Raw genomic sequence first — 26,538 nt, 5'->3', positions numbered from 1 at the left:
GAATTCTGAAAGAGTAAGCTTTTACGAGTATGTTTTGTCACGCAACTATTGCTACAGCAATAGCCAGTTGAGGTTTATGAAGACATGTGCACCAAGTGACATGGGAACTGGGAGGATGACTTTATAATTACCTGGGAAGGCAACATTTACAAGTCAGAGCTCTCCTTAACAGGAGCACATGCACATGTAGTATTTCCTCACTCAGTCAAGTAGCAACTTCATTTCATGTTATTATAGCTTATTAGTAACGCCAGAGTTTGTTGACATGCAATCCCTCTTTCCTTATGCACTATGCATTGTTCACAAGCACTAAAATCCAAAAGATTCTACTAGAGAAGTATAAATTTGATTTTGGATTTTTGTCTAATAGGTACTGTACTGTATTTAAGTTTTCAATTATTCTTTATTAAGATTTTACTTTCTTTATTAGATGTTTGTGTTTAACATTTATTTTTTAGATTTGTTTGTCAAACGTAAAGAAAACAGGAAAGTGCATGTTATTTTGTATGAGCAAATGTTACAAACATTTGTAACTGCAAGCACGTATTATCCAACAAAGATGTTACCTGACTTTCGAGAACCTCTGCATGCTGATGTCATACACTACAGTAGCTCTAAGATGGTTACACACTGAATGAGATTTCTTACAGAAAAATATAGTGATTTTTGTAATTTCAGTTCCAATCTCCTTTAAAGTTTTATGTTACTCTAGTTCATTTTACAACTCACTTTACATATGCTTTATATATATATTTTTTTTTTTTTACATAATTTTTTCAACTTTTTCAGGTCACTTTAGGTCATAAAAAATTTCTGTACTTTTTCATATTTATGAGCTAAATGAATCCTTACCTGCTATTTGTTGTTACGTACTCTGCTGCTTTCTTTGATAATGATCAACAAGAATCAAATAATAGACTGTGTATGATATAAGATGTTCTGAACAAGGGTTTAGTGAAAATTTTTCTCTGCTTGAAAATTTTTGCAAATGCCTCTTTGGTACATTACATTCTGCACAGAAATTAGAGTCATCTTAGATTTAAAAATCAAATGAGTTGTCACGCTTCATTTCTGACTGTATCACTGTTCGGCATAACAATAATACGAATATAAACATGACATGATATGTATATTCTTCCACTTTTGCTGTTGTCTCACTCTAGTTTCGTAGTTTATTAGGCAGACAGGATTTAAATGAGATAGCAGCAAACACGAAAGAATACATGGCAAAATGTTTATATTTGTATTATTCTTATGGTGCAGAGAATACTGCATGTGATTCACAATTCATAAAAGTTCCTATTAGCAACCATCTCTTGTCACAGGTAGGAAAAAATTCAGAATGTAAGAGTTGGCCCTCTTACTTTGCACTTGATTCTAAGCCGCATGCGGTTTGCTGGATTACAAAAAGTGGGAAAAAAATGTGCGGCTTAGATTTGAGTAAATACTGTAATTTAAAAATTTGTCCTGGAATTTTTGTCAGCCAAGATGACTGCTCACTATAATGCTGCAGCAGATAGTTATTCTCTACCTTCAGCTGTTTTACCTTGATACCTGGGGCTCTCTGGCAGTTCAGAAGTAGCTGCTCCACAGTAGGGCTAGCAACAATTGCAATTGTAGGCACTGGAGAGACTTTGCCCGACTTTACTTTAAAGACATGTTGCCCAGTACAGAGCCACTGTTGTGCATTGACAGGCAGCTCACTAGCTTTTGACACAGAGGCTAGAGATAGAGCTTGTCATCTAAGTATGGCAGTGCAGATCTCATTGTGGTGCAAAATAAAGGAATCAGAACAGTGAAGTTGTTTAATATAAAATTATCACTGTTAGTTGGTTGGCTTAATGTGAATAATAATTTAAGGGTTAATTTCAGCACTGAGGAAAGCAGTACAGGATTTGGAAAAAAATGTGCGATTTCTTGTGTCTTAATAGTTAGTTCTTTCCAGAAAAACAATACAAATGCTACAGTCCCAAGTGCAGAATCAGTCAACTGTAGACTTGTGGTGCAATAGCTGTGTTATACTGATCATTTTTAGTATCACAGGTTGCAGAAGAGAAGGGCATGGGTGGAAGGGGGTCGGGAGAGGACAGAGTGTCTAACCAGTCCCTTTAACAGAAACATAGAATGATAAGAGAAACAAAAATGGCCTCATGGTTTACCAGGCAGATGTTTGGCTATAAATACAGTGTTTGATCATCAATGAGCCCTAGGACTTTCTGTCCCTTATCGCTTCTTTAACCTCTTTAAACAATTCTGTATGTGTGAAAAATCTCAAGTTGCACCACGGTTCAGAGCAGACATTAAATTGTAGGTACCCTGATAAAGTGCTGGATTTTATTTCAGGATTGAGGACGACCTTCCTTTAGAAGGCTGAATGGGGAGGGGTCAGACATCCAAACATCAGACCAGAGTGTTAGTAATGTTCTTTAGGTAAGTCATAAGTCAAAGATAGGAGCCATAATTTCAAAATGTGTATCATGTTTCAAATCATTAATATTTACAGGGAGCTACTTTTCAAAAATTAAAGAGTGCTTACCTCAAGTAGGTTGATAGTCCCGACAATGTTATTTTTGTAATACAGCAGTGGAACTTGCATCGATTCTCCAACTGCTTTCATTGATGCAAAATGAATAACACAGTCAATCTTGTGCTGCAAAGATAAAATTTAAGGCTTCATACATGAAAATTATTCTGCAACTTTATAAATTTCAGCTTTCTATGCATCTACTACTAGTCTGACCTGGAAAAGAATAAACTAACATTAAACTTTTACTGTTACAGTTAAAAGAAATTTTTGTCTTCCATGTTTTATATTAGCAATAAATTTTAACCACATGCAGAAAAAGAGTAAAAAAGACAAGATTGGAAATGTAATGGTAAATAACAAAAATTTTAGTTATCTAGTTTTATGCCTATATTTGTGACTCAGTTTGTACAGATAGGCTGATTAAAATGTACTAAATGTTTTTTGGATATAATGTTACACATACAACATACTGAGAATTTTCTACAGATATTGCTACCACCAGAAAATTGTTTCCAAATGCATATCCCCAGTTATTGAAATAAAGTTAGACACTTTAACTGACTCAAATAAAAAAGTAAAACAGTTTCTACTGAACAAAAAGTTTTGAAATTGCCAGAGACAAATCAGTGTGTACACTAGAATGACAAGTGTCCGTGCACAATATATATATAATTCAAGTGCAGACACAGTAAAAGTGTACATTAGGGCTAGTGTCATACTTAAGTGTTTCATGCAACAATGTTGTAAGCACTTGCTGTGAGGTATAATGTGTGTCACGTGCTGGGCCTGTGCAGCCAATGAGAGAGCAGTGAACAGATGACTTGTTTCAAAGGAATATAGTCACATTTTCATGTCAGTATATCAGTACCTTCAAACCTGTAACACATTCTAAAGAAACAGCAAAATATTGTGCTAAGATGATTAAGGTTTTTCATATGTAAAATTGCTGTATTCCAACCTAACCTTGGGCTCGGGTTAAGCTACAGATCAGAGTGTCACCGTCACCCCAACCAGGTATTTTAGCTTTCACTTTAGTTGGCTTCACCAGCACATGACCCAAATGTCACATCTCATTTTAACCACAATCTTGTAATTTGCGATGTACTCAGAAAAAAGGAAAAAAAAAGTCAAATATTTGAAACAACGGAGATTATGATTTTAACTGCTGCTCATTTTACTCACAGCAGTTTAAGCTGTGCTATTAGGTCTCATCCTAACCTGAACTTTGTAATTCGTGACATATTTGGAGAAAACAGTCAAATACTTGTGACGACAGAGATGATGAGAAATGGTTTATATTTTGGCACTAGAAATTCATTTTCTCGCCTCTCACTGGTTATGTGAAAGTATCATCCCACTTGCTACACAAAACCGACACATTGCCAATCTATGTTCATAATGTATAGACGAACACCACCATGACTGCTGCTGACCCTGTTCTTGACTTTAACCCAGAAACTGTATGAAGTAGATAGTTACACTGTATAGCAGTTGTTGAATACAATAGATGTTTTCAACCTACAATATCTCAAGGAATATTCCATGCTGTAGAAAATAAATAGTGAATTATATTTGATTATGCCTAAGTTGTCATGCAGATCAACTGTTTACAGGATACCACCATAAAAGATGCTATAGAAATTTAAACAGGAAAAAATAAATAAATAAACAGAAAATACCATCAGTAATAGTAGTGACCTGCAACTGAGTAAAGTAAAAGAGGATGCAGGGCTAAAATATTGTCACATATGGTTGTAGATTTGGCACCAGTGGCATGACGACCAGAAGTGTGGATCTATAATGATGGTGCCATGAATCGCATAGCAGTCAGTCACAGGCCTATTACTTGACAATGACTGGGGAGTACTTAGGTGAAAAGTCAAGAACTTTGATTATGTAACATTGCTGGAAACCCAATGAGATTTTACTAACAGCATGAAGCTATCCATGTTTGCAAATGATCTAAGAAATTGTCACGGATGCAATCTGCTGAATATTCACTGTAGTATAAGAACACTAATAAAACTAGATTCACTTAATAACTGTCAATCTCTTGAAAATTTTCAAGTTATAAATGAGGTTCTGTTACTGTGCGAACTGACCTCTGCCATGTATTTCACAGTCAATTACAGATTTGTCTTTTAACACTTATTATCAGAATATAATTTTGAAGCTTTGCTCTGCCATTAGATAACAACTGAGATGTTTACTTTGGCAGCAAAGTGTTTGCATTTATAACATTAATATCACAGAAGTAACCAGTGTAAACACAGTGTAAAAAAAGTTCAAGATTTTGTCAATAAAAATAAATTTTCTACTTTGTCACTTTCTGTTAGTCATGGCGATCAGTTGCAGCTTATAATTGTACCAGAATCATTAATCTTACACAGTAACACAAATTTACAGAGTGTTGCAGTTTGTGATAAAACAGACCAGTAGTTGATTTAGCAATAAATGTGAACAAGTAAATTCTGTATCATAGCTACAGACAGTAATAAGTTGTTAGGTAAAGCTCCTTATCCATCTCATAAATCACTTAAATCAACAATTTTTAACCCACAAGGATCAAAAGTTATACATGCTGACATAATTTTCGTAAAAAAAATCCAGTGATACTTACTTTACTAAATATCTCTTCTAGTTTTGACTTGTCCAAAAGATCACACTGATAGAATGTCACTGGTTTCCCTGTTATTTGCTCTACTCTCTTCAGACTAGGTGCTTCTCCATGTTCTCCATTCACAGAATTTGCAAAATTATCAATGGCAATGACACTGTATCCAGCCTCAAGTAGTTCTACAATACAGTGACTTCCAATGTAACCAGCACCTCCAGTTACAAATACAGTGCTAAAATTTGCCATTTTGTGATCTGAAAGGTAAATGTATGATAAGAAAATTAAAACTGAAATTATATTAAACTGTTAAATTACTGCGTAATGCTAATGAAAGGGCCTAGGAAAGGTGCAAGATTTACTGAAATTACATTTAATATGTCTCTTTCAAAAGCACAGGCAGTGGCCAGTGACTAGGCTTACCGTACACCCAGCATTAGCCTGGACAGTCATAGTTTTTTAAGTGCTGTCTGGTGTTAGAGAATTTTATGACTGGCACAGACACTTTTTTTTTAACCTTAGACCTCTATTTTCAACATAGCAGTTTTAAACATTTTATTATGGCCGTGCCTACACTCTCCGGTGGGGAGGCATGGCTACCAGTTCTGCCACAACTTTCCACATAGGCATTTGGCATCATAACAGAGGCAACATGTTTACTTTGTATTCATGTGTGTAGTAACTCATCTACATGTTTCTGATCACTTTAACTTTACTGATTTTTTTTTTTTTTTAATCTCATTGTTTAGCAGTGGCTAAATGAAAGTATATACGTAATGTTATCTTCAGTGGGAATATAAATTTTGGAAACTGAGCAATCACAGTAGCAATGAACATGTTTATCGCACACTGTGTACAGGAGAATTTTCTGAAACTTCCTGGCAGATTAAAACTGTGTGCCGGACTGAGACTCGAACTCGGGACCTTTGCTTTTCGCGGACAAGTGCTCTATCATCTGAGCTACCCAAGCACGGCTCATGCTCCGTACTGACAGATTTACTTCTGCCAGTACCTCACCTCTTACCTTTTTTTCTGTTGCACATAAAGGAAAGGGTGGTATTAAAGAGCATGTGAAAACATCTAAACACAGGAACGCTGTTAATGCTACAGCTTCCCAACATAGATTTTTTAAAACTAAAGATGGGAATAACAGTCATTTGACTTGTGCTGCTAAAGATATTACATTTTCATACCACAATGCTATACACAGATACAGTTCTGAAAAAAAGTCATGTCTAGTGAAAAATACAAACATAAAAAATACAATCAATTTTGGACGATGTAATGAAATTGGATAGATGAAAAAATCTACTCACCAAGCAGTGGCAGAACACACACAGAAAAGAAGGTTGCCTATTTATAACCTCCTTTTATGTGTGTTCTGCCGCTGCTTTGTGAATAGATTCTTTATCTGAAACATAGAAATAAATGTATAAAGTTAATGTTTCCGTAATTTGTTTTAACTAATTTCTTATGTCTTGAGTTGGACCCAAATGAACATGGCAATATGTCCTAAAATGGACCCAAAAATATGATAAGCCAACCATTTACAAGATTTATATTATATAACATGACATTATCCCAGCTTTTGGAACTGTTATTCCTTACTCAAGTGTAGGGGTGAGGGACAGTGGGGAAGGTTAGAAAGAAAGGCCAACCAGGATTGAATTCTCAATTGAATTTTGCTTTGATATAATACACAGCACGTTAATACAGCCAGCAATATCCAAACAGTGGGGCCAAGTACAGTTTTCATATAATTTTCCATTTAATTTAAATGTGTGTTCCACTACTCTTATTCCTTCAGTGGGAGAGGCATTGTAAGGAGGATATAGAAATGCATGACAATTGTTATAGCAGAGCAGAAGAAGATTGAGGATGCAGAGAACAGTAGGTTTCAGTAGGTTTAACTCATTGAAAACTAAACTGGATAAATTTCTAGAGGATGTACCCATGAGCCACATGATCATACTAGTGGTGTGACAAATAAATGTCATGTTCCATAACTCCCATAATGAAAGGAAGCCTCCAACAATGTAGACCAAGACCAGAGCCTCTACCAAACCAGAAGCATGCACTGCTCACTACATCTGAAGTACTCATGTTCAGAAATAAAATGAACACATTGTGCGATTAGAGATAGGACATTCATATACACAGGGAATGTAAATTAGTATGTTCTGCAGAAATAATTAGCATTGGAATCATGTCAGCCGATAGGTTCATGATCAACTTCAATAATGCATCACACCACCACCTACTTGTAGCTCTCTTTGTCGCTATAAACCTAAGGTAATGGATCAGCATGACTTGAGAAGATGTGCAGGATGCCTCGCAGACATGTAAGCAAACCGTACCATCAAATCAGTGTGTTTGAGAGAGAGAGCATGTTATTGGCATGAGAGAATGTGATGCATCCATAAAGGAAATTGCTGTTTGTGTGGGACAAAGCAGTTCAGCAGTGCAACAGGTGTGTACAGAATGGTTCACAGTGGGCTGTAAAACACAATGATATGCATCAGGTTGCACCGGCCAGACCACTCCCCAAGGATATCAACACCTCATCTGAATGGCACTGTAGGACAGATCTGTGTCCTCAGCTGTGGTGCAACAGTGGAACAGTTTAACACATTATACACTATCAGAGGTGACAGTCCATTGCTGTTTATTATGGCATGAGTTACATGTGCATCATCCACTTTTCTGCATACCTTTGATGAATGTGCACAATAAATGTCACTGGGGACAGGAATTGCATCAGATAGTGTTTTCAGACGAATCCAGGTTTTGATTGTTTCAAAATGATGGCTGCATTTTGGTTCACATGCTGACAGGAAGAGCGGCATCACAGTGACAGCATTCACACAAGACATACAGCACCAACTCAAGGCCTCATGGTGCGAGTGCTATTGGGTACAGCCGCAAATTACAGCTGGTACATGTCCAGGGCACTGACCAGTGGCAGCTATGCGAATGACATCCTGCAACCCATAGCCACACTATTTCTGCACAACAACCCAGATACCATTTTTCAGTAACACAATGCATGGCCACTTCTTGTTACACCAATACATGCTTTCTGGGTGTCAGCCTTTTGCCATGGCCCACCTGATCAGACTTATCACCAGTTGAAAATGTGTGGGATATAGTGAAATGATGGTGGCACTGCTGTGACCCAGTTCAACCACCATACATGAACCAGGTGAGCAGTTTGGATGGCTATACCACAGGATGCCATTCACACCTTATGCACATTGGTACCACCATGCATGGAACAAGTTATCAGGGCCTGTGGTGCACCCAGTGCCTACTAGACAACAGGACACATACTGTACCTTGCTGACTGATATGCTAACCATTTCTGCAGAACATACTAATATACATGTCCTGTCAACATGAATGTCCTGTCTCTAGTCATTCAAGGTGCTCTTTTTTTTCTGAACATGAGTGTAAACATTCGTTGACAAAGTGCTAGCTAATGTTTTGGTATCTGTTGTTATCAATTGCTTTACTGAATGCTGAAGAGTAAGCCTTGTGTACAAAATACTAATACGGCCCAGAAAGTTATCACACGAATACTTGCACCTGCAACTTCATTCTAAGCATTAATGTTGCTTTTCTAATTTGTGACACCATATCAGCTGTCTACATATTAGAAAAGTTAAATTTCTAATGACTACACACTGTCCACTGGTTGCTCTTAATTGGACTGAAGTAGTCCTTTATTTTGAATTCTCCACTACTGCACAGTTTTGATTGTGTAGGTATTATGAAGTGAGTATGGTATAATCCTTCAGATGGATTTTGGATGCTGTCAAAATGTTTGTTTACTCACACAATGCTGTAATGTTGTGGGCTGGCAGGACTTCCAAATTACAAGACACCAAGTGATTCCTGAACAGCAGCGATGTAATACACCACTTACTTGTCAAAGCATACTGAACCAGGGCTCGTATTCTGGGTGCACTCTTGCATCTTTCATCAAAAACTTTTTTAAAAATATGTTGTATATCTCTGTTCATGCTCACTACCATTACATTACTGAGTAAAGGAAGGCAAGAAAGAAGATTATAATTTGTACATCTCTGATGATGATGATGTTGCCAAACAATTTCGCTAGATGCTAGAAGTGAGAAATCACTAAGTATCACACTGTATATTGCAAAGGTCAGTTTTCTAGTAAAGATATAATTGTGCTCGGTGCTTAGCTGACACCTTCTAAATTCACTTTAATTCGTTTTTACATCAATGAATGTTCGCTATCTTCTGTCACCAAGCAGTTTTCTTGCAGTACAAGAGGCCGTCTTCGTGCTAACGCGCTTAAAAGAAAATTGTCTCAGGTTGTTGTCTCCGCATGACTGACCTTGCACTTGAACGTGGAGCTGGCGACCATATGATGCGCGCAGTTCAATGACCTTTATACTGAGAATGTGAAGAATCCTACGGTTTGCCGGAAACCTGTTCCCACGGCAGTATCTCGTACTGTGCTAGCGGGTCGCCTCTGTATAGGAGGCACTGAAGCCGTCTGCGTCTTCCGCTTACAATCGCACAAAAAGTTATTTCCCAGAAGTTGAGAATGTTTACCGCTATTACCTCTCTCATTACCGTGCTTTCGGCCTCACGACACCGTTGATGGGCAGTACACGGTCATGCGACGGCAGTCATGCCTCAAAACTTTCTCACGGCACGTATACGGCCAAGGACTGCAGTACTTGACACCTATTTCATAATCTCACGCGTGCAAGGAATCGAGATGCGCATCGCTCGACTGCGAAACCCTGTGCGAAGCTCTTCCGCACGCGCGTCGAAGTCGCTGGCGATAAAACAGTTTACACTAGACGTTGTTTTCACTGGCTGCGCCGCTTCTCACGTTTTTCTCGACCGGACTACGCGGAACGGGCACGTGACGCAACTTTTGACAAATGCAGCACATGTGTTGCAGATTAAGCAACTGCAGGACCGGGAGCTTACAATCTCTTCGCACTTCATCATTCGAAGGACACTCACAGCTACGAAGTACACTATGAACGAGGTCGCTAGAGGTAGCTTTTCCTTTTTATTTTCACTTGAAGTTTTCCTAAGGTTCAGTTAATTGTGTTGTGCAGCCAGAATGAAATTTGGCGGAGATTCCAACAAACGTATATAGTGACGATGCTCCCGTAATTCCTCATATGAATAATGTAACATAATGTCAGTTGCTGAAAGTGGAACAGATAGATTAATGCGTTTGAGCCAATGGATTTGTCGGGCGAGTAGAGTGAACTCTTACCTTTAATGTGGCACGAGACGGCACTGCCTGCGACTGGAGGGGACTGGAGGATCTTCTTCACGCTCGCGCTAGGCGCGTCCTGGCAGCCTTCGCATCACACGCCCGTGTTGCCAAAGCTACTGCCCCCGCCACCACCTGTGACGCGGAGCGAGCTGTCAGTGGTGCGTGACGTCACAGCCCCCTCCAGGCTCCAGCAGCCGCCGCCGTTGTACAATTGCCGGAACTGTTGCTGTGCGTCCGTATTGCGTTGCTGAAATTGCGTGACTCACGGATTCGGACGTGGCAGGGTAACGGAAACACAGACACTGTGTTAGAACGGGGGAATTCATGGATCATAAATAAAACTGTGCAGCGTAAGATGCAACTAAATAAACAGAAGTCCACCGAAGACAGTTGAAATGATCAGATAAACGACGTCATAGCAAAGTAAACTACATTTTGTGTTTAAAGATTCCTATATTACACGGTGACCCAAAACTCCGTTAACATTTGAAAATGAACTAATTCACGAAATAATGTAGGTAGTGCGGTAGTGCCTGAAACCTAGGTACTTTTAATAAAGATATTGGTGATGAGCAAATCACTGACCTAATTCGTTTGCTAAGAAGAGTGTTAAATATTTTGTTTACAATGGCAAGCTATGCCATCAGCCTAACGGCCTGGCAATGGATAATCCACTGGCAGGCACCTTGGCAGATATTTTCATTAGTTCGCTAGAATAAAAATTCTTCAGTGATTTTTCGGCTGCTGATCTCGGTATTTTGTCATATTCTCTCGTTTTGATCGTATACAGCTGTTCCCTGGAAGGGAGTGACATTTGTTTGAAATTTTTAATAGTCTTCAGAAAAAATATCAGCTTCACTGTGAACTAGAAAATAACGATCGTCAGCTCCATTACTTGGACCTTAGTATTGCAGTTGACGACAGACTACGGTATTTTTCGAAGAGCCACTAATACACGTCAGATGTGCCTCAGTACATCCTCAGTCCCATGAAAAAGCATTTTTCCTTTCAGCCTTTCTATACCTTTGTCACCTGACAAGTTTAATGAAGAGTCGAATTTAATAAAAACTATTGCAGTTAATAACGGCTATGATTCTTCGCTAGATGCCCGCATCTCGTGGTCGTGCGGTAGCGTTCTCGCTTCCCACGACCGGGTTCGATTCCCGACGGGGTCAGGGATTTTCTCTGCCTCGTGATGGCTGGGTGTTGTGTGATGTCCTTAGGTTAGTTAGGTTTAAGTAGTTCTAAGTTCTAGTGGACTGATGACCTTAGATGTTAAGTCCCATAGTGCGCAGAGCCATTTGAACCATTTTTCTTCGTTAGTTGAAAAGACCTTCGAAGTTAATACTGACGCTAAAACGACCACTTTAGGAATAGGCGCTGTTTCTGACAATAACAAGTAGAGAGAAGTTTCTTCTATTCTATTTTTAAGCCCTATTTACGACAGAATTCGTCATCTTTTAGTTAAAAAATGTAGATGCATTGTTACCCTTTCCACTAACAGTAACTTGCAAGAAATGTTATTCACAGTCTCAAGTCCACACTCCGCCTACACACAGTGCAGATGTTTATAAAATCACTTGTGTTACGTGTCCCGTTTTTTCTATAGGACAAACTGGAAGATCTTTCAGCGTCAGTGCAAGAAACATTTATTGGGAAAAAGAGGCACTAATATACACAATTCCACTTTTGCTGATCATCTGTTAATTTTGGGTCACAAACTGAAAAGCGTTGAAGAAACTTCCATTTTGCGTAGGGAAAAGAAAGGCCACGTGCTCGACGAACTCGAAGAGCTGGAGATTTTCAAACGTATTTCTAAGAACGATGGCCTCATCCTCACTAAACAGTTACAGTTACGTAAGAATAATTTTTTTCAGTGTCGTTAATGCACTACTCGCGGAATTTTGGTTCGTTTATTTTCTACTACGTTTTCCTGCCTCTATTTCCGGAACATCTTTTCGCTCGAATCTCATAGATCCGTACTACTAAAGTTAGCTTAATGCAGATATATTTTTTGGATTGTCTAGTTCTTTGTATACATATTATACAATATCCTGTGCTTTACGTAACGGTAATTTCTATATAGCCTAATAGATGGCTCTGTTGTTGTGTTGTTGTCTTCAGTCCTGAGACTGGTTTGATGCAGCTCTCCATGCTACTCTATCCTGTGCAAGCTGCTTCATCTCCCAGTACCTACTGCAACCTACATCCTTCTGAATCTGCTTAGTGTACTCATCTCTCGGTCTCCCTCTACGATTTTTACCCTCCACGCTGCCCTCCAGTGCTAAATTTGTGATCCCTTGATGCCTCAAAACATGTCCTACCAACCGATCCCTTCTTCTAGTCAAGTTGTGCCACAAACTTCTCTTCTCCCCAATCCTATTCAATACCTCCTCATTAGTTACGTGATCTATCCACCGTATCTTCAGTATTCTTCTGTAGCACCACATTTCGAAAGCTTCTATTCTCTTCTTGTCCAAACTAGTTATCGTCCATGTTTCACTTCCATACATGGCTACACTCCAAACAAATACTTTCAGAAACGACTTCCTGATACATAAATCTATATTCGATGTTAACAAATTTCTCTTCTTCAGAAATGCTTTCCTTGCCATTGCCAGTCTACATTTTATATCCTCTCTACTTCGACCATCATCAGTTATTTTACTTCCTAAATAGCAAAACTCCTTTACTACTTTAAGTGTCTCATTTCCTAATCTAATTCCCTCAGCATCACCCGATTTAATTTGACTACATTCCATTATCCTCGTTTTGCTTTTGTTAATGTTCATCTTATATCCTCCTTTCAAGACACTGTCCATTCCGTTCAACTGCTCTTCCAAGTCCTTTGCCGTCTCTGACAGAATTACAATGTCATTGGCGAACCTCAAAGTTTTTACTTCGTCTCCATGAATTTTAATACCTACTCCAAATTTTTCTTTTGTTTCCTTTACTGCTTGCTCAATATACAGATTGAATAACATCAGGGAGAGGCTACAACCCTGTCTCACTCCTTTCCCAACCACTGCTTCCCTTTCATGCCCCTCGACTCTTATTACTGCCATCTGGTTTCTGTACAAATTGTAAATAGCCTTTCGCTCCCTGTATTTTACCCCTGCCACCTTTAGAATTTGAAAAAGAGTATTCCAGTCAACATTGTCAAAAGCTTTCTCTACGTCTACAAATGCTAGAAACGTAGGTTTGCCTTTTCTTAATGTTTCTTCTAAGATAAGTCGTAAGGTCAGTATTGCCTCAAGTGTTCCAACATTTCGACGGAATCCAAACTGATCCTCCCCGAGGTCTGCATCTACCAGTTTTTCCATTCGTCTGTAAAGAATTCGCGTTAGTATTTTGCAGCCGTGGTTTATTAAACTGATAGTTCGGTAATTTTCACATCTGTCAGCACCTGCTTTCTTTGGGATTGGAATTATTATATTCTTCTTGAAGTCTGAGGGTATTTCGCCTGTCTCATACATCTTGCTCACCAGCTGGTAGAGTTTTGTCATGACTGGCTCTCCCAAGGCCGTCAGTAGTTCTAATGGAATGTTGTCTACTCCGGGGGCCTTGTTTCGACTCAGGTCTTTCAGTGCTCTGTCAAACTCTTCACGCAGTATCGTATCTCCCATTTCGTCTTCATCTACATCCTCTTCTATTTCCATAATATTGTCCTCAAGTACATCGCCCTTGTATAAACCTTCTATATACTCCTTCCACCTTTCTGCCTTCCCTTCTTTGCTTAGAACTGGGCTGCCATCTGAGCTCTTGATATTCATACACGTGGTTCTCTTTTCTCCAAAGGTCTTTCTAATTTTCCTGTAGGCAGTATCTATCTTACCCCTAGTGAGATAAGCTTCTACACCCTTACATTTGTCCTCTAGCCATCCCTGTTTAGCCATTTTGCACTTCCTTTCGATCTCATTTTTGAGACGTTTGTATTCCTTTTTGCCTGCTTCTTTTACTGCATTTTTATATTTTCTCCTTTCATCAATTAAATTCAATATTTCTTCTGTTACCCAAGGATTTCTAGCAGCCCTCGTCTTTGTACCTACTTTATCCTCTGCTGCCTTCACTACTACATCCCTCAGAGCTACCCATTCTTCTTCTACTGTATTTCTTTCCCCTATTCCTGTCAATTGTTTCCTTATGCTCTCTCTGAAACTCTGTACAACCTCTGGTTCTTTCAGTTTATCCAGGTCCCATCTCCTTAATTTCCCACATTTTTGCAGTTTCTTCAGTTTTAATCTACAGGTCATAACCAATAGATTGTGGTCAGAGTCCACATCTGCCCCTGGAAATGTCTTACAACTTAAAACCTGGTTCCTAAATCTCTGTCTTACCATTATATAATCTATCTGATACCTTTTAGAATCTCCAGGGTTCTTCCACGTATACAACCTTCTTTCATGATTCTTAAACCAAGTGTTAGCTATGATTAAGTTGTGCTCTGTGCAAAATTCTACTAGGCGGCTTCCTCTTTCATTTCTTAGCCCCAATCCATATTCACCTACTATGTTTCCTTCTCTCCCTTTTCCTACACTCGAATTCCAGTCACCCATTACTATTAAATTTTCGTCTCCCTTCACTATCTGAATAATTTCTTTTATTTCATCGTACATTTCTTCAATTTCTTCATCATCTGCAGAGCTAGTTGGCATATAAACTTGTACTACTGTAGTAGGTGTGGGCTTCGTATCTATCTTGGCCACAATAATGCGTTCACTATGCTGTTTGTAGTAGCTTACCCGCATTCCTATTTTCCTATTCATTATTAAACCTACTCCTGCATTACCCCTATTTGATTTTGTGTTTATAACCCTGTAGTCACCTGACCAGAAGTCTTGTTCCTCCTGCCACCGAACTTCACTAATTCCCACTATATCTAACTTTAACCTATCCATTTCCCTTTTTAAATTTTCTAACCTACCTGCCCAATTAAGGGATCTGACATTCCACGCTCCGATCCGTAGAACGCCAGTTTTCTTTCTCCTGATAACGACATCCTCCTGAGTGGTCCCCGCCCGGAGATCCGAATGGGGGACTATTTTACCTCCGGAATATTTTACCCAAGAGGATGCCATCATCATTTAATCATACAGTAAAGCTGCATGTCCTCGGGAAAAATTACGGCTGTAGTTTCCCCTTGCTTTCAGCCGTTCGCAGTACCAGCACAGCAAGGCCGTTTTGGTTAATGTTGCAAGGCCAGATCAGTCAATCATCCAGACTGTTGCCCCTGCAACTACTGAAAAGGCTGCTGCCCCTCTTCAGGAACCACACGTTTGTCTGGCCTCTCAACAGATACCCCTCCGTTGTGGTTGCACCTACGGTACGGCCATCTGTATCGCTGAGGCACGCAAGCCTCCCCACCAACGGCAAGGTCCATGGTTCATGGGGGGAGGTCTATTACACTTAATTTGCTTGACTTTTTTTGTAATTTCAAAAATACATTAAGTACTCTTGCTTTGTATTTTGTTTTTATTATTAACCGTGTTTTAATTCAATTATTTCTTTTATAATGTCTCAAATGGGCACGTGTTACTGTCCGCATCCTATATGCCAAGCAACTTGTCTTCGTGGCAGCAATGTAAGCCACGGGGCCGACCAGTCTGATGTTCCTAGCAAGGCATACGTGCTAAAGGCCGCAAAGTGTTTAATTTTAATTTTTGACGTGAGCATATCTGCTGGAAACTTTGATCATTGTTTCCTCGCAATGTAACTTTCCGCAAGTAACTTTGTATCCCATGACAATTGTCATCTCGGTTAATATTTTTGTCAAACTTAATTTTCTGTGTGTTATTATATAGAGCTTCTTAAAATTTCACTCTGATTAAAACATTCTTAGAGGTGTCGAAACCTAGTCCATTGTACCAAACAGTTATTTACTGTTGGCCGTGTGATTCCTATGCTGAAACGTATATACGGTTGCTGAGAGACAGCCATGTTTAAAACTGTGATGTGGGGTTTTATTGAAACCAAAAACGAGTGCAAAACGCGAACACAGCGCTCTGGACAGCGGGGTGGTGCTTTTCAAACTGTCAACGTGACGGTTGCGCGGTTCGGCCGTACGTCTTACATTCGTATCATCCCTAGACTGGCTGATAAACATATGCTGGAAAATACGACTTTTATACAGGATGGCACTCCATCCATATTGCTACACGCGTGGAAGACCTCTCGCGCACACCGTTTGCTGAGGATTGCGTTCCGAGCCGCCACTTCATCATGCGTAGCCCCCTCCACACCTCAATCCGTGTGATTATTGGTCACGGAGTTACGTGGAGTCGCAAGTCTGCCGCGATCGTCCGACCGCATTTGGGATGTTAAAAGACAACATCCGACGGCAGTTTCTCACCAGACCTACGGATATGGTTGTACAGCGCTGCTAAGAACATTGTCCCTCGACTGCTGGTGTTGCTGGCGAAGGACGGCGAGTTGAGCATTTGTTATTAAAAACATCGTGTTTGCTAAAAATCAAAAAATGGCTCTGAGCACGATGGGACTCAACTGCTGTGGTCATTAGTCCCCTAGAACTTAGAACTACTGAAACCTAACTAACCTAAGGACATCACACACATCCATGCCCGAGGCAGGATTCGAACCTGCGACCGTAGCAGTCGCACGGTTCCGGACTGCGCGCCTAGAACCGCGAGACCACCGCGGCCGGCTGCTAAAAATCGATTGTTATGCTAATTATTGCTTTTATATCATATGATGAGCCATCTGTTGGTTATTTTCTGCAGGTTGTTTTGGTTTCCATAAAACACCATGTTGCTGGCCGGGGTGATCGAGCGGTTCGAGGCGCTACAGTCTCGAACCGCGCGATCGCTACGGTCGTAGGTTCGAATCCTGCCTCGCGCATGGATGTGTGTGACGTCCTTAGGTTAATTAGGTTTAAATAGTTCTAAGTTCTAGGGGACTGCTGACCTTTGAAGTTAAGTCCCATAGTGCTCAGAGCCATTTGAACCAAAATCCCACGTCATTTCAAGCATGTGTGTCAATTTTTACATTTCTGTCTACATTACTGGGTCAAGTACTGAATTTTCAAACCTTCACCCACATCTACATCTACGTGGAACTCTGCAAATGCAACTTAAGTGGCTGGCTGAGGGTTGATCGAACCACCTTCACGGTAATTCTCTATTATTCCACCGCTCGAACAGGGCGCGGAGAAAACGAATACCTATATCTTTCTCCGCGTGAGCTCATATTTCCCTTATTTTATTATTATGGTCGCTTCTCCCTATGTACATCAGCGTCAACAAAATATTTTCGATTTTGGAGGAAGAAGTTGGTGATTGAAATTTCGTGAGAAGCTCCCGCCGCAACAAGAAAAGCCTTTGTCAAAACAAAGGTCCACCCCAAATTCTGTATCGTGTCCGTGACACTCTCTCCCCTGTTTGTCGATGATACAAAACATGCCGTTCTTATTTGAACTTTCTCGATTCCGTTAACGGTATCTGGTAAGGAACTCAGACCGCACAGCAGTAGTCCAAAAGAAGACGACAAGCGTAGTGTAGGCAGTCTCTTAAATAGATCTGTTGCATTTTCTAAGTGCTCTGCCAATAAATCGCAGTCTTTGGTCCGCCTTTCCCACAACATTTTCTATGTGATCGTTCCAATTTAAGTTTTTCGTAATTGTAATTCCTAGCTATTTAATTGAATTACCGATGGAGGGCGCCACGAACTTGTAAGTCATTTTCAGTCAGGTGTCCGAATACTTTTGATCACTTAGTATACGTATGTCCCTACATTACTCTATGAATTTCAGTTGCACTACTGTTAAATACTTGGATCTCACTCTTATCGTAAAATGCATGGGAATGACATTGCATGGGCACTGAAGTGGTTTTATAGATAGACGTCTACTTGCTATGGATATAAGGACATCTCTGAATCGCCTAAAGCATTACGGAGGGTCAGCCCCAGCTTAAGCCCATCCTAAAAGCTGTTATCAAAATTAAGATCACGAAATCGGCATATCACGACTAGAATCGCGAGTGGAAGGAGGCTGCACCAAAATATAGAAAGCTACCCATTTTCCGCAGGCCGTGGTTCAATCATGTAAAACTTAGCAAATTCCCGGTGTCATCCATAATCCACGTGAGGCTTACATGCGAATGTTAGCCTGTACATTTCAATAGCTTAAAATTTCTGTGGAACACGTTATCAGGACCAAAATCACAACGGCAACCTGAACTATGCACAAAGCAAAAGCAAGCACAAGACAGAAAATTGATAGCAAGAGGGATTATTTTACCTACGTCTGTCCCTGCAAATTTGAATTACAGTATCATAAATACTTGGAAGAAGTATACAGATGTGAAATCACGTTACAGTTTTAGTGGAGTAAGGATCTGTTAGATCACCTCAGACTAGAACAGACTGATATCACAATGTGTAATATTTAGTGCATCTTACACAGCAACATTCTTTTGCGTTTTGTGTCTACGAATAGTGTTGTTAAAATCTCTAGAAAAGAAAGTGGTTGATTTTATAATATAAATATACAGTGATTAGCCAGAACATTTATGACCATCGATCTACTATCGACATAAAACTGACCAGGCATAGCAGCATCAGCCGGCGACGAAAGACTGCTAGTCAGACATACGCACGTTGCATGTAGTATGAGTGAGCGTACTGTCCCTGTGTAGAATGGGGAGGGCGTGCAATCTATGTGAGTTTGACCGAAGACAGATTGTGATGACCGGGAGGTTCGGCACGAGCATTTCGAAAACTTCGTCTCTTCTCTGGTGTTCGAGGAGTGCTGTAGTGAGTGCCTTCAACACGTGGCGAAACCAAGGTGAAACCACGTCCAAATGTCTGACGTCGTAGACTGAGCAGACTGGTAGAACAGGAAAGGTGGCGGAATTAACATCAGACGTTAATGCTGGGCAGAGTAGAAGTGTGTCTAAACACTCAGCGCACCGAACACTCCTAACGATGTGCCTCTACAGCCCACACCCATGCATATGGCAATGTTAACACCACGACATCGACAAGTACGACTAAAATGAGCACGTGACCATCGGCACTGGACGTTGCAGTGGTACATCGTTGCATTGTCTGATGAATTCCGATTCCTTCGTCATCATACCGATGTGAGGGCGCGAATTCGTCGTCTGACAGGGCAACAGCTCCATGACAACTGTACTGCGGGACAGAGACAAGCTGTGGGCGGCTCTATTGTGCTCTGGGGGAACATTCACTTGGGCATCCATGGATACAGTGGAGCTCGTGAAAGGCACTATGACGGCCAAAGAGTATCATACACTGATTGCATACCGCGTACACCATTTCACGATGATCAAGTTTCCCGACAGCAGTGGTATTTTTCACTAAGGTAATGCACCCTGCCACAAGGCCAGGGGTGTAATGAAGTGGTTCGAGGAACTCTGTGACGTGTTCCAGTTGATGTACTGACCTCCCAACTCAAACATCTCTGGGATGTGACTGGACGTCGCGTCAGAACTCATCGCTCCCCTTTCCGAAATTTACGGTAATTACTTGACTTGTGTGAGTAGATACGGTGCCAGCTCCCTCCAGCGACCTACCAAGACCTCATTGCTTCCATGCTATGAGCGTCGCCGCTGTTATCCTTGCCAAAGGTGGACATACTGGTTATTAGGTATGTGGTCATAATGCTCTGGGTGATTGGTGTGTACTCTTATTCCACACACAAACTTGAGTAGTCGCTTGGTTGCCGCTGCGCCCAATGATTTTACATATTCCGTATGAAAATTATCATCTGTACCTGAAAGGCTTCCAATGCTCTGTTAAATGTTGTTGTTGTGGTCTTCAGTCCAGAGACTGGTTTGATGCAGCTCTCCATGCTACTCTATCCTGTGCAAGCTTCTTCATCTCCCAGTACCTACTGCAACGTAAATCCTTCTGAATCTGCTTGGTGTATTCATCTCTCGGTCTCCCTCTACGATTTTTACCCTCCACGCTGCCCTCCAATATTAAATTGGTGATCCCTTGATGCCTCAGAACATGTCCTACCAATCGATCCCTTATTCTAGTCAAGTTGTGCCACAAACTCCTCTTCTACCCAATCCTATTCAATACCTCCTCATTAGTTATGTGATCTACCCATCTCATCTTCAGCATTCTTCTGTAGCACCACATTTCAAAAGCTTCTATTCTCTTCTTGTCTAAACTATTTATCGTCCATGTTTCACGTCCATACGTGACTACACTCCATACAAATACTTTCAGAAACGACTTCCTGACACTTAAATCTATACTCGATGTTAACAAATTTCTCTTCTTCAGAAACGCTTTCCTTGCCATTGCCAGTCTACATTTTATATCCTCTCTACTTCGACCACCATCAGTTATTTTGCTTCCCAAATAGCAAAACTCCTTTACTACTTTAAGTGTCTCATTTCCTAATCTAATTCCCTCAACATCACCCGATTTAATTCGACTACATTCCATTATCCTCGTTTTGCTTTTGTTGGTGTTCATCTTATACCCTCCTTTCAAGACACTATCCATTCCGTTCAACTGCTCTTCCAAGTCCTTTGCTGTCTCTGACAGAATTACGATGTCATCGACAAACCTCAAAGTTTTTATTTCTTCTCCATGGATCTTAATACCTACTACGAATTTTTCTTTTGTTTCCTTCATTGCTTGCCCAATATACAGATTGAATAACATCGGGGAGAGGCTACAACCCTGTCTCACTCCCTTCCCAACCACTGTTTCCCTTCCATGCCCCTCAACTCTTATAACTGCCATTTGGTTTCTATACAAATTGTAAATAGCCTTTAGCTCCCTGTATTTTACCCCTGCCACCTTCAGAATTTGAAAGAAAGTATTCCAGTCAACATTGTCAAAAGCTTTCTCTACGTCTACAAATGCTAGAAACGTAGGTTTGCCTTTTCTTAATCTTTCTTCTAAGATAAGTCGTAAGGTCAGTATTGCCTCAAGTGTTCCAACATTTCGACGGAATCCAAACTGATCCTCCCCGAGGTCTGCATCTACCAGTTTTTCCATTCGTTTGTAAAGAATTCGCGTTAGTATTTTGCAGCCGTGGTTTATTAAACTGATAGTTCGGTAATTTTCACATCTGTCAGCACCTGCTTTCTTTGGGATTGGAATTATTATATTCTTCTTGAAGTCTGAGGGTATTTCGCCTGCCTCATACATCTTGCTCACCAGATGAAAGAGTTTAGTCAGGAATGGCTCTCTCAAGGGCGTCAGTAGTTCTAATGGAATGTTATCTACTCCCGGGGCCTTGTTTCAACTCAAGTCTTTCAGTGCTCTGTCAAACTCTTCACGCAGTATCATATCTCCCATTTCATCTTCATTTACATCCGCTTCCATTTCCATAATATTGTCCTCAAGTACATCGCCCTTGTATAGACCCTCTATATACTCCTTCCACCTTTCTGATTTCCCTTCTTTGCTTAGAACTGGGTTTCCATCTGAGCTTTTGATATTCATACAAGTGGTTCTCTTTTCTCCAAAGGTCTTTCTAATTTTCCTGTAGGCAGTATCTATCCTACCCCTAGTGAGATGAGCCTCTACATCCTTACATTTGTCCTCTAGCCATCCCTGCTTAACCATTTTGCACTTCCTGTCGATCTCTGTTAAACACTCACTGTAATAAGGGATCGCCATTCACCTATATTTTCCAACTCTACTCCTATTTTTTCTTCTGTTGTAACAGTGGACAGTCCTTTCCACTCGTATAGGCCTTCAATGTACTCTCTGCAACTGTTCGCTTTCTCTTCTGCATTTAACAACGAAATTCCTATTGCATTCTTGACGTGACTTTCCTATACGTTTCTTTTCATTTTCTTCGCTTCCTGGTAGCATTACGTCTTGGTTTCCCTGTACTTACAATTTATTTCATTCCTAATTGATTTCTGTTGTTGTATTTCTTTCTTTTCCTGTCATTGTTGTACTTCCTTATTTCATCTATCATTTGAAGTATTTCATCTGTTACCCTATATTTGCCGGTCCAGCTTCTGTGATTGCCATTTTAGAGGTGTCCAGTCCTCTCCAGCGAAACTGCTAGTAGTCATTATCGGAGTCTCAACAACCCTAGAGAACTACAAACGCACCTCGTCCTTTCTTAGTACCACTGTATCCCACTTCTTTCCACATTGATGTCTCTGTACGAATCTCTTAAACTTCAGTCTACTCTTCATCATTACTAAACTGTGATATGTATATCTGTGCATGGGTACATCTAGCAATCTAATATATGATTTCGGAATCTCTGTCTCACCATGATGTGATGTGACCCAGCTGGAATCTTCCCATGTCTCCATTTCATTCCCAAGCATACCTCCTACTCTTGTGATTTTTGAACAGTATTATCACTACTGCTAGCTTAAATCAGTCTTTCTCCTCTCATTTCTACTATCGAGCCCATATTTTCCAGTAACCCTGCCCTCTACTCCTTTTGCCACTGCAGCGTTCCAATCATCCATGATTATTATAGTTTCATCTCGCTTCACATGTTGAATTACCCGTTCAGTTTCCTCATATACTTTCTCAACCTATTCATCTTCTGCTTGCGATGTCGGCATGATTACCTGAGCTTTTATTGTTGGCGTTGGTTTGCGTCGATTCTGATGAGTGGTTTCCATTGCCGTATACATCTTCATACCGTTGATCTTTGCTGATTCCTCTGCCCCTTAGGAGCAGTTTCTCACCCCAGGAACAATAGAGGTCCTCTGGCCTCTTTGACAACGCCGTTGCCAGAACGTGGGGTGACTTCTTATGCTGGAAGTCTTCGGTCGCCATCGGTGAAGATTTTATTTTTTTCCGGAATTAAAGCATTGGCTGTGTTCGAATCCGGTATCCAGGAAGTTCTTATTATTAGTCAAAGACGTTACCACTAGACTTTCCATGGCGTTTCTAAAGCCGTGTCGCATTAGCGAGTCAGTGGTAAGTCTTCCTCTACCCAAGACAAAACCAGCCTCCTGCTTCACGTCTGGTCGCACTTAATTCTGCTCACAACCATTTCAGTGTGCTATTCTTGCATTGTAACGATTTCTTGGTCTCAACAAATGCACAGAGTTGTGATTCCATTTCAAGCAAGGTTACATGATCCACTGCCAATTGCAAGAGTAGAGCGCACGTAAATACTCTCATCATTATTTATGAGTGTGCACGGATTTGAAAGAACCTGGATGAGAGGACTTTAAATTTTTCAAAATAATTTGAAAATGGTGCAAAACTGAGAAAGAAACTTACTTTGTCACGGGGAAACACCCATAACTCACAAGAGCGTATATTATAATCTAGTGCATCAACAAATAAAAATGAGGTCACTGTAAAAAAGCTTCCAAAATAGAAGTTTTATTGCCCATATCTCAGCTGACATATCCTGAGTACTGGTTTCAGCAAAGTTGTATCACCATCTTCAGATATTTAAGTGTTACAAATACGTTACAAGGTTTACCGTTATCATACGTCATTTAAAAAAATAATAAAATAAAAACAACAGACCACAAACACTGCTGTCAGGTGTGTGTGTGTGTGTGTGTGTGTGTGTAGATAACCTGCTCCGTACTGTCGGAAAGTTGTCAACGAGCTACATAACATTACAAAGTCCCACCAGATGACAGCAGTCTCGTACGTAATAACGTATACGTTAGGAACAACGTTTAAGCTATGTACAAAGTATACTAATTTGTTTACGTCAACACCAAGCTTACAAAATTATTGCAGCATTATAGAGGATGTAGAAAGTTTTACGATTACAGTGATCGAAAAATAATTTACATTTTCGTTATGTATGAAAAGATTTACAAGCATCAAGGAATAATGCAAACTGAAGTTAAAATACAGTGCTGGCAATATTTGCATATACACTTTTTTTCAAAATTATATATATTACAAGATTGAAGCGTGTTAAGATATATGACATCATACAATTACAAAATCTTCTAGATGGTAGCAGAACAGTACGAGTACAACCGTGTATATTATAATATTCATAATATGCACTGAGGCTAGAGCCATGATTATCAGTGGTCAGCATTTTATGCTGGATGCAGCAAGATAATTGTAATAAAGACAAACCAACGATAGACAATGTGAAAAGATTGTTAGTTATTGTTTGAAGGTTGTTAACATAATTACAACGTAAGCTACGATAAAGTGTAATATCTCATTCTTTTCGAAATTATATATTATAATTGTAGCTCTTGTAACATATTTGTAACACTTACAGGTCCGAAAATGGCAATGTAACTTCGCCGAAACTAGTAATCAGAGTATGTATCAGCTGCGATCTGGGCAATAAAACTTCTATTTTCGAATCTTTTGTGCCCTGATGTAGAGATCGCTCTCCTTCTGACAGTTTCAGCTAATTACAAAAAATTGACAATGCGACTAGTAATTTAGTTGGCATTAAAGCAAAGAAAATATCTTTTGTCGTGCAGAACGTAGTATTTCGCTCTGTTTCAACACAGAAACGTATCACCACTTTTTTACAGCATTTAAGGGACGTTTATTAGTTACTTTTTATTTTCCTAAAGCAAAAATTTTGACACGTGCCTTTTCTGTAAAAATTGTCACGTTTTACTCTTCCGCGGTCTTCTCAACATGGGCGGAGGCAGTTGTACTAAATCTCTTGGTTCCAACAAGTTTCATTGAGGCGCTTCCATTCATTGTAAGACAAATTCTGAAACTCTTAATCAGCTTACATAATATTCTCAACTGGGAAACCCCTTTCCGAAATACCAGATCGCAAGTTAAGTGCTTGGCGAGAAGCCTTTTCTACAATGTTTGGGAAGAAGAATGGAAGATAAAAGGTAAAGTTTTACGGTTCGATTCGTCAGGATAATGTATCAATATTAGCTCATCGTCACCCCTTTAAAATTTGTGTGATCATGGCAACGAGCTATAAATAAATTTAAATTCGGTTATGAGAGCCAATGCGCTATTTGTGTCGTTTAGCCGAGCTGTGAAACACAAGGAACTCATATTTTTTAGCAGCAGGATGGAACGAGTGGCAACAGGAACGAAGCGGGAGACACTAAACGCGCGGCCTTTCCATCGTGTTTAATGGTAAATGGCTGCAAACAGCAGCTGACCTCATTCCGGGAGTGTGCAAGCAAATATTCGCCACTGCTTCACTGCTCGATGACTATAAACACTGAGTGCGTCTGCCGCCATGTTTTAAGCAGAATGTTCGTGAGCTAAGATATTTGTTTGTTATTCAGTTGAATTACTGCAGATGTAAGCCTCTGGTTTTTTGTAACAGAGAGCAACTTTACTACAAGCAAAAAAAAAAGTAGAAATCCTACTCTGATGACCTCGACGACCATGGGAGATGACACCTCTCTTGGGGCGAACAGAAAACTGACACTGAAAAAAAAATCTCGCTTCCAAGAAGGAGTTGGATGACGGAAACGAAAATTAATAGGCGTGTTCCCACGTGAAAGCTGATGTCTATTAAAATTTCTCGCCAGTCGCATAAGAGTGGTGCTAGTAGTACTATGAGGATAAAAATCAGGTTTGCTTTAAATACACGCTGTATCGGTCGTGAGCGTGTTCATCAGTGTCTCTCCTTCAGTGCTGTTACGTTCACGTGTGCAACTCTGTGCCTCCGTTTGTGTATAATGCTGAACATTTTTATAAAACCAGTGCCTCCGCGAACACCTTCCTTTATGTACCGTATGTCTCCCGTTTTTATCCTCCGCGTAGGTTTGCTTTTATGTCTTCTTGTTTACTGTATGTTTTTCTATTGCCAAAGAAGCGTAGATAGCCGGCTGCCGGCCTACTTTATGTGAAGGTTTGAATAGAACAATAAAGAAAAGAAAATAAAGAAAGAAAAATAAATAAGATTTTATATATATATATATATATATATATATATATATATATATATATACCGCTCATCTATATATAATAAATAATAAAATAAAGAATATATAATAAATAAAAAAATAAATAAAGAAAAAGAAATAAAGAAAAAAAGTCGTTAGCGTTAGTTACCTTTGAGACTGGACGTGGAGTGTTGATGTTAGTCAAGAATGTCTTTAAGGTGACAAAGACGCCTTTGCCAACACCTCATTGAGTTTGAAAGACGTCGTGTAATAGGGCTACGAGAAGCTAATACTGCAGAACGACTTGGCACATGATTGTTTGCGGAGGTGA

The 26,538-nt window shown here is 40.0% G+C and overlaps 1 protein-coding gene across 5 annotated transcripts in view; it reads right to left on the bottom strand.

Annotated features, from left to right (window-relative positions):
* Positions 1 to 10,536, bottom strand: part of LOC126272801 (UDP-glucose 4-epimerase-like) — a 31,773-nt gene extending 21,237 nt beyond the window's left edge. Inside the window, exons 1-3 of one of the 5 annotated variants that reach the window (XM_049975962.1) lie at positions 10,411 to 10,536; positions 5,148 to 5,398; positions 2,537 to 2,650 (exon numbers count right to left, since the gene is read on the bottom strand). In XM_049975962.1, the coding sequence (XP_049831919.1) occupies positions 2,537 to 2,650; positions 5,148 to 5,390 (357 nt within the window). In that variant the 5' untranslated portion in view covers positions 5,391 to 5,398; positions 10,411 to 10,536. Of the gene's footprint in view, positions 1 to 2,536; positions 2,651 to 5,147; positions 5,399 to 8,976; positions 10,154 to 10,410 lie in introns of those variants that run through there. The other 4 variants (XM_049975967.1, XM_049975965.1, XM_049975964.1 and 1 more) reach the window with 4 other exon arrangements.
* Between the last annotated feature and the right edge of the window lie 16,002 nt (positions 10,537 to 26,538).

This window comes from Schistocerca gregaria, chromosome 5 (assembly GCF_023897955.1).
Source record: "Schistocerca gregaria isolate iqSchGreg1 chromosome 5, iqSchGreg1.2, whole genome shotgun sequence".
Lineage (NCBI taxonomy): Eukaryota > Metazoa > Arthropoda > Insecta > Orthoptera > Acrididae > Schistocerca > Schistocerca gregaria.
The sequence above is the reverse complement of the archived record's forward strand: the minus strand, read 5'-3'. Positions and strand labels throughout refer to the sequence as shown.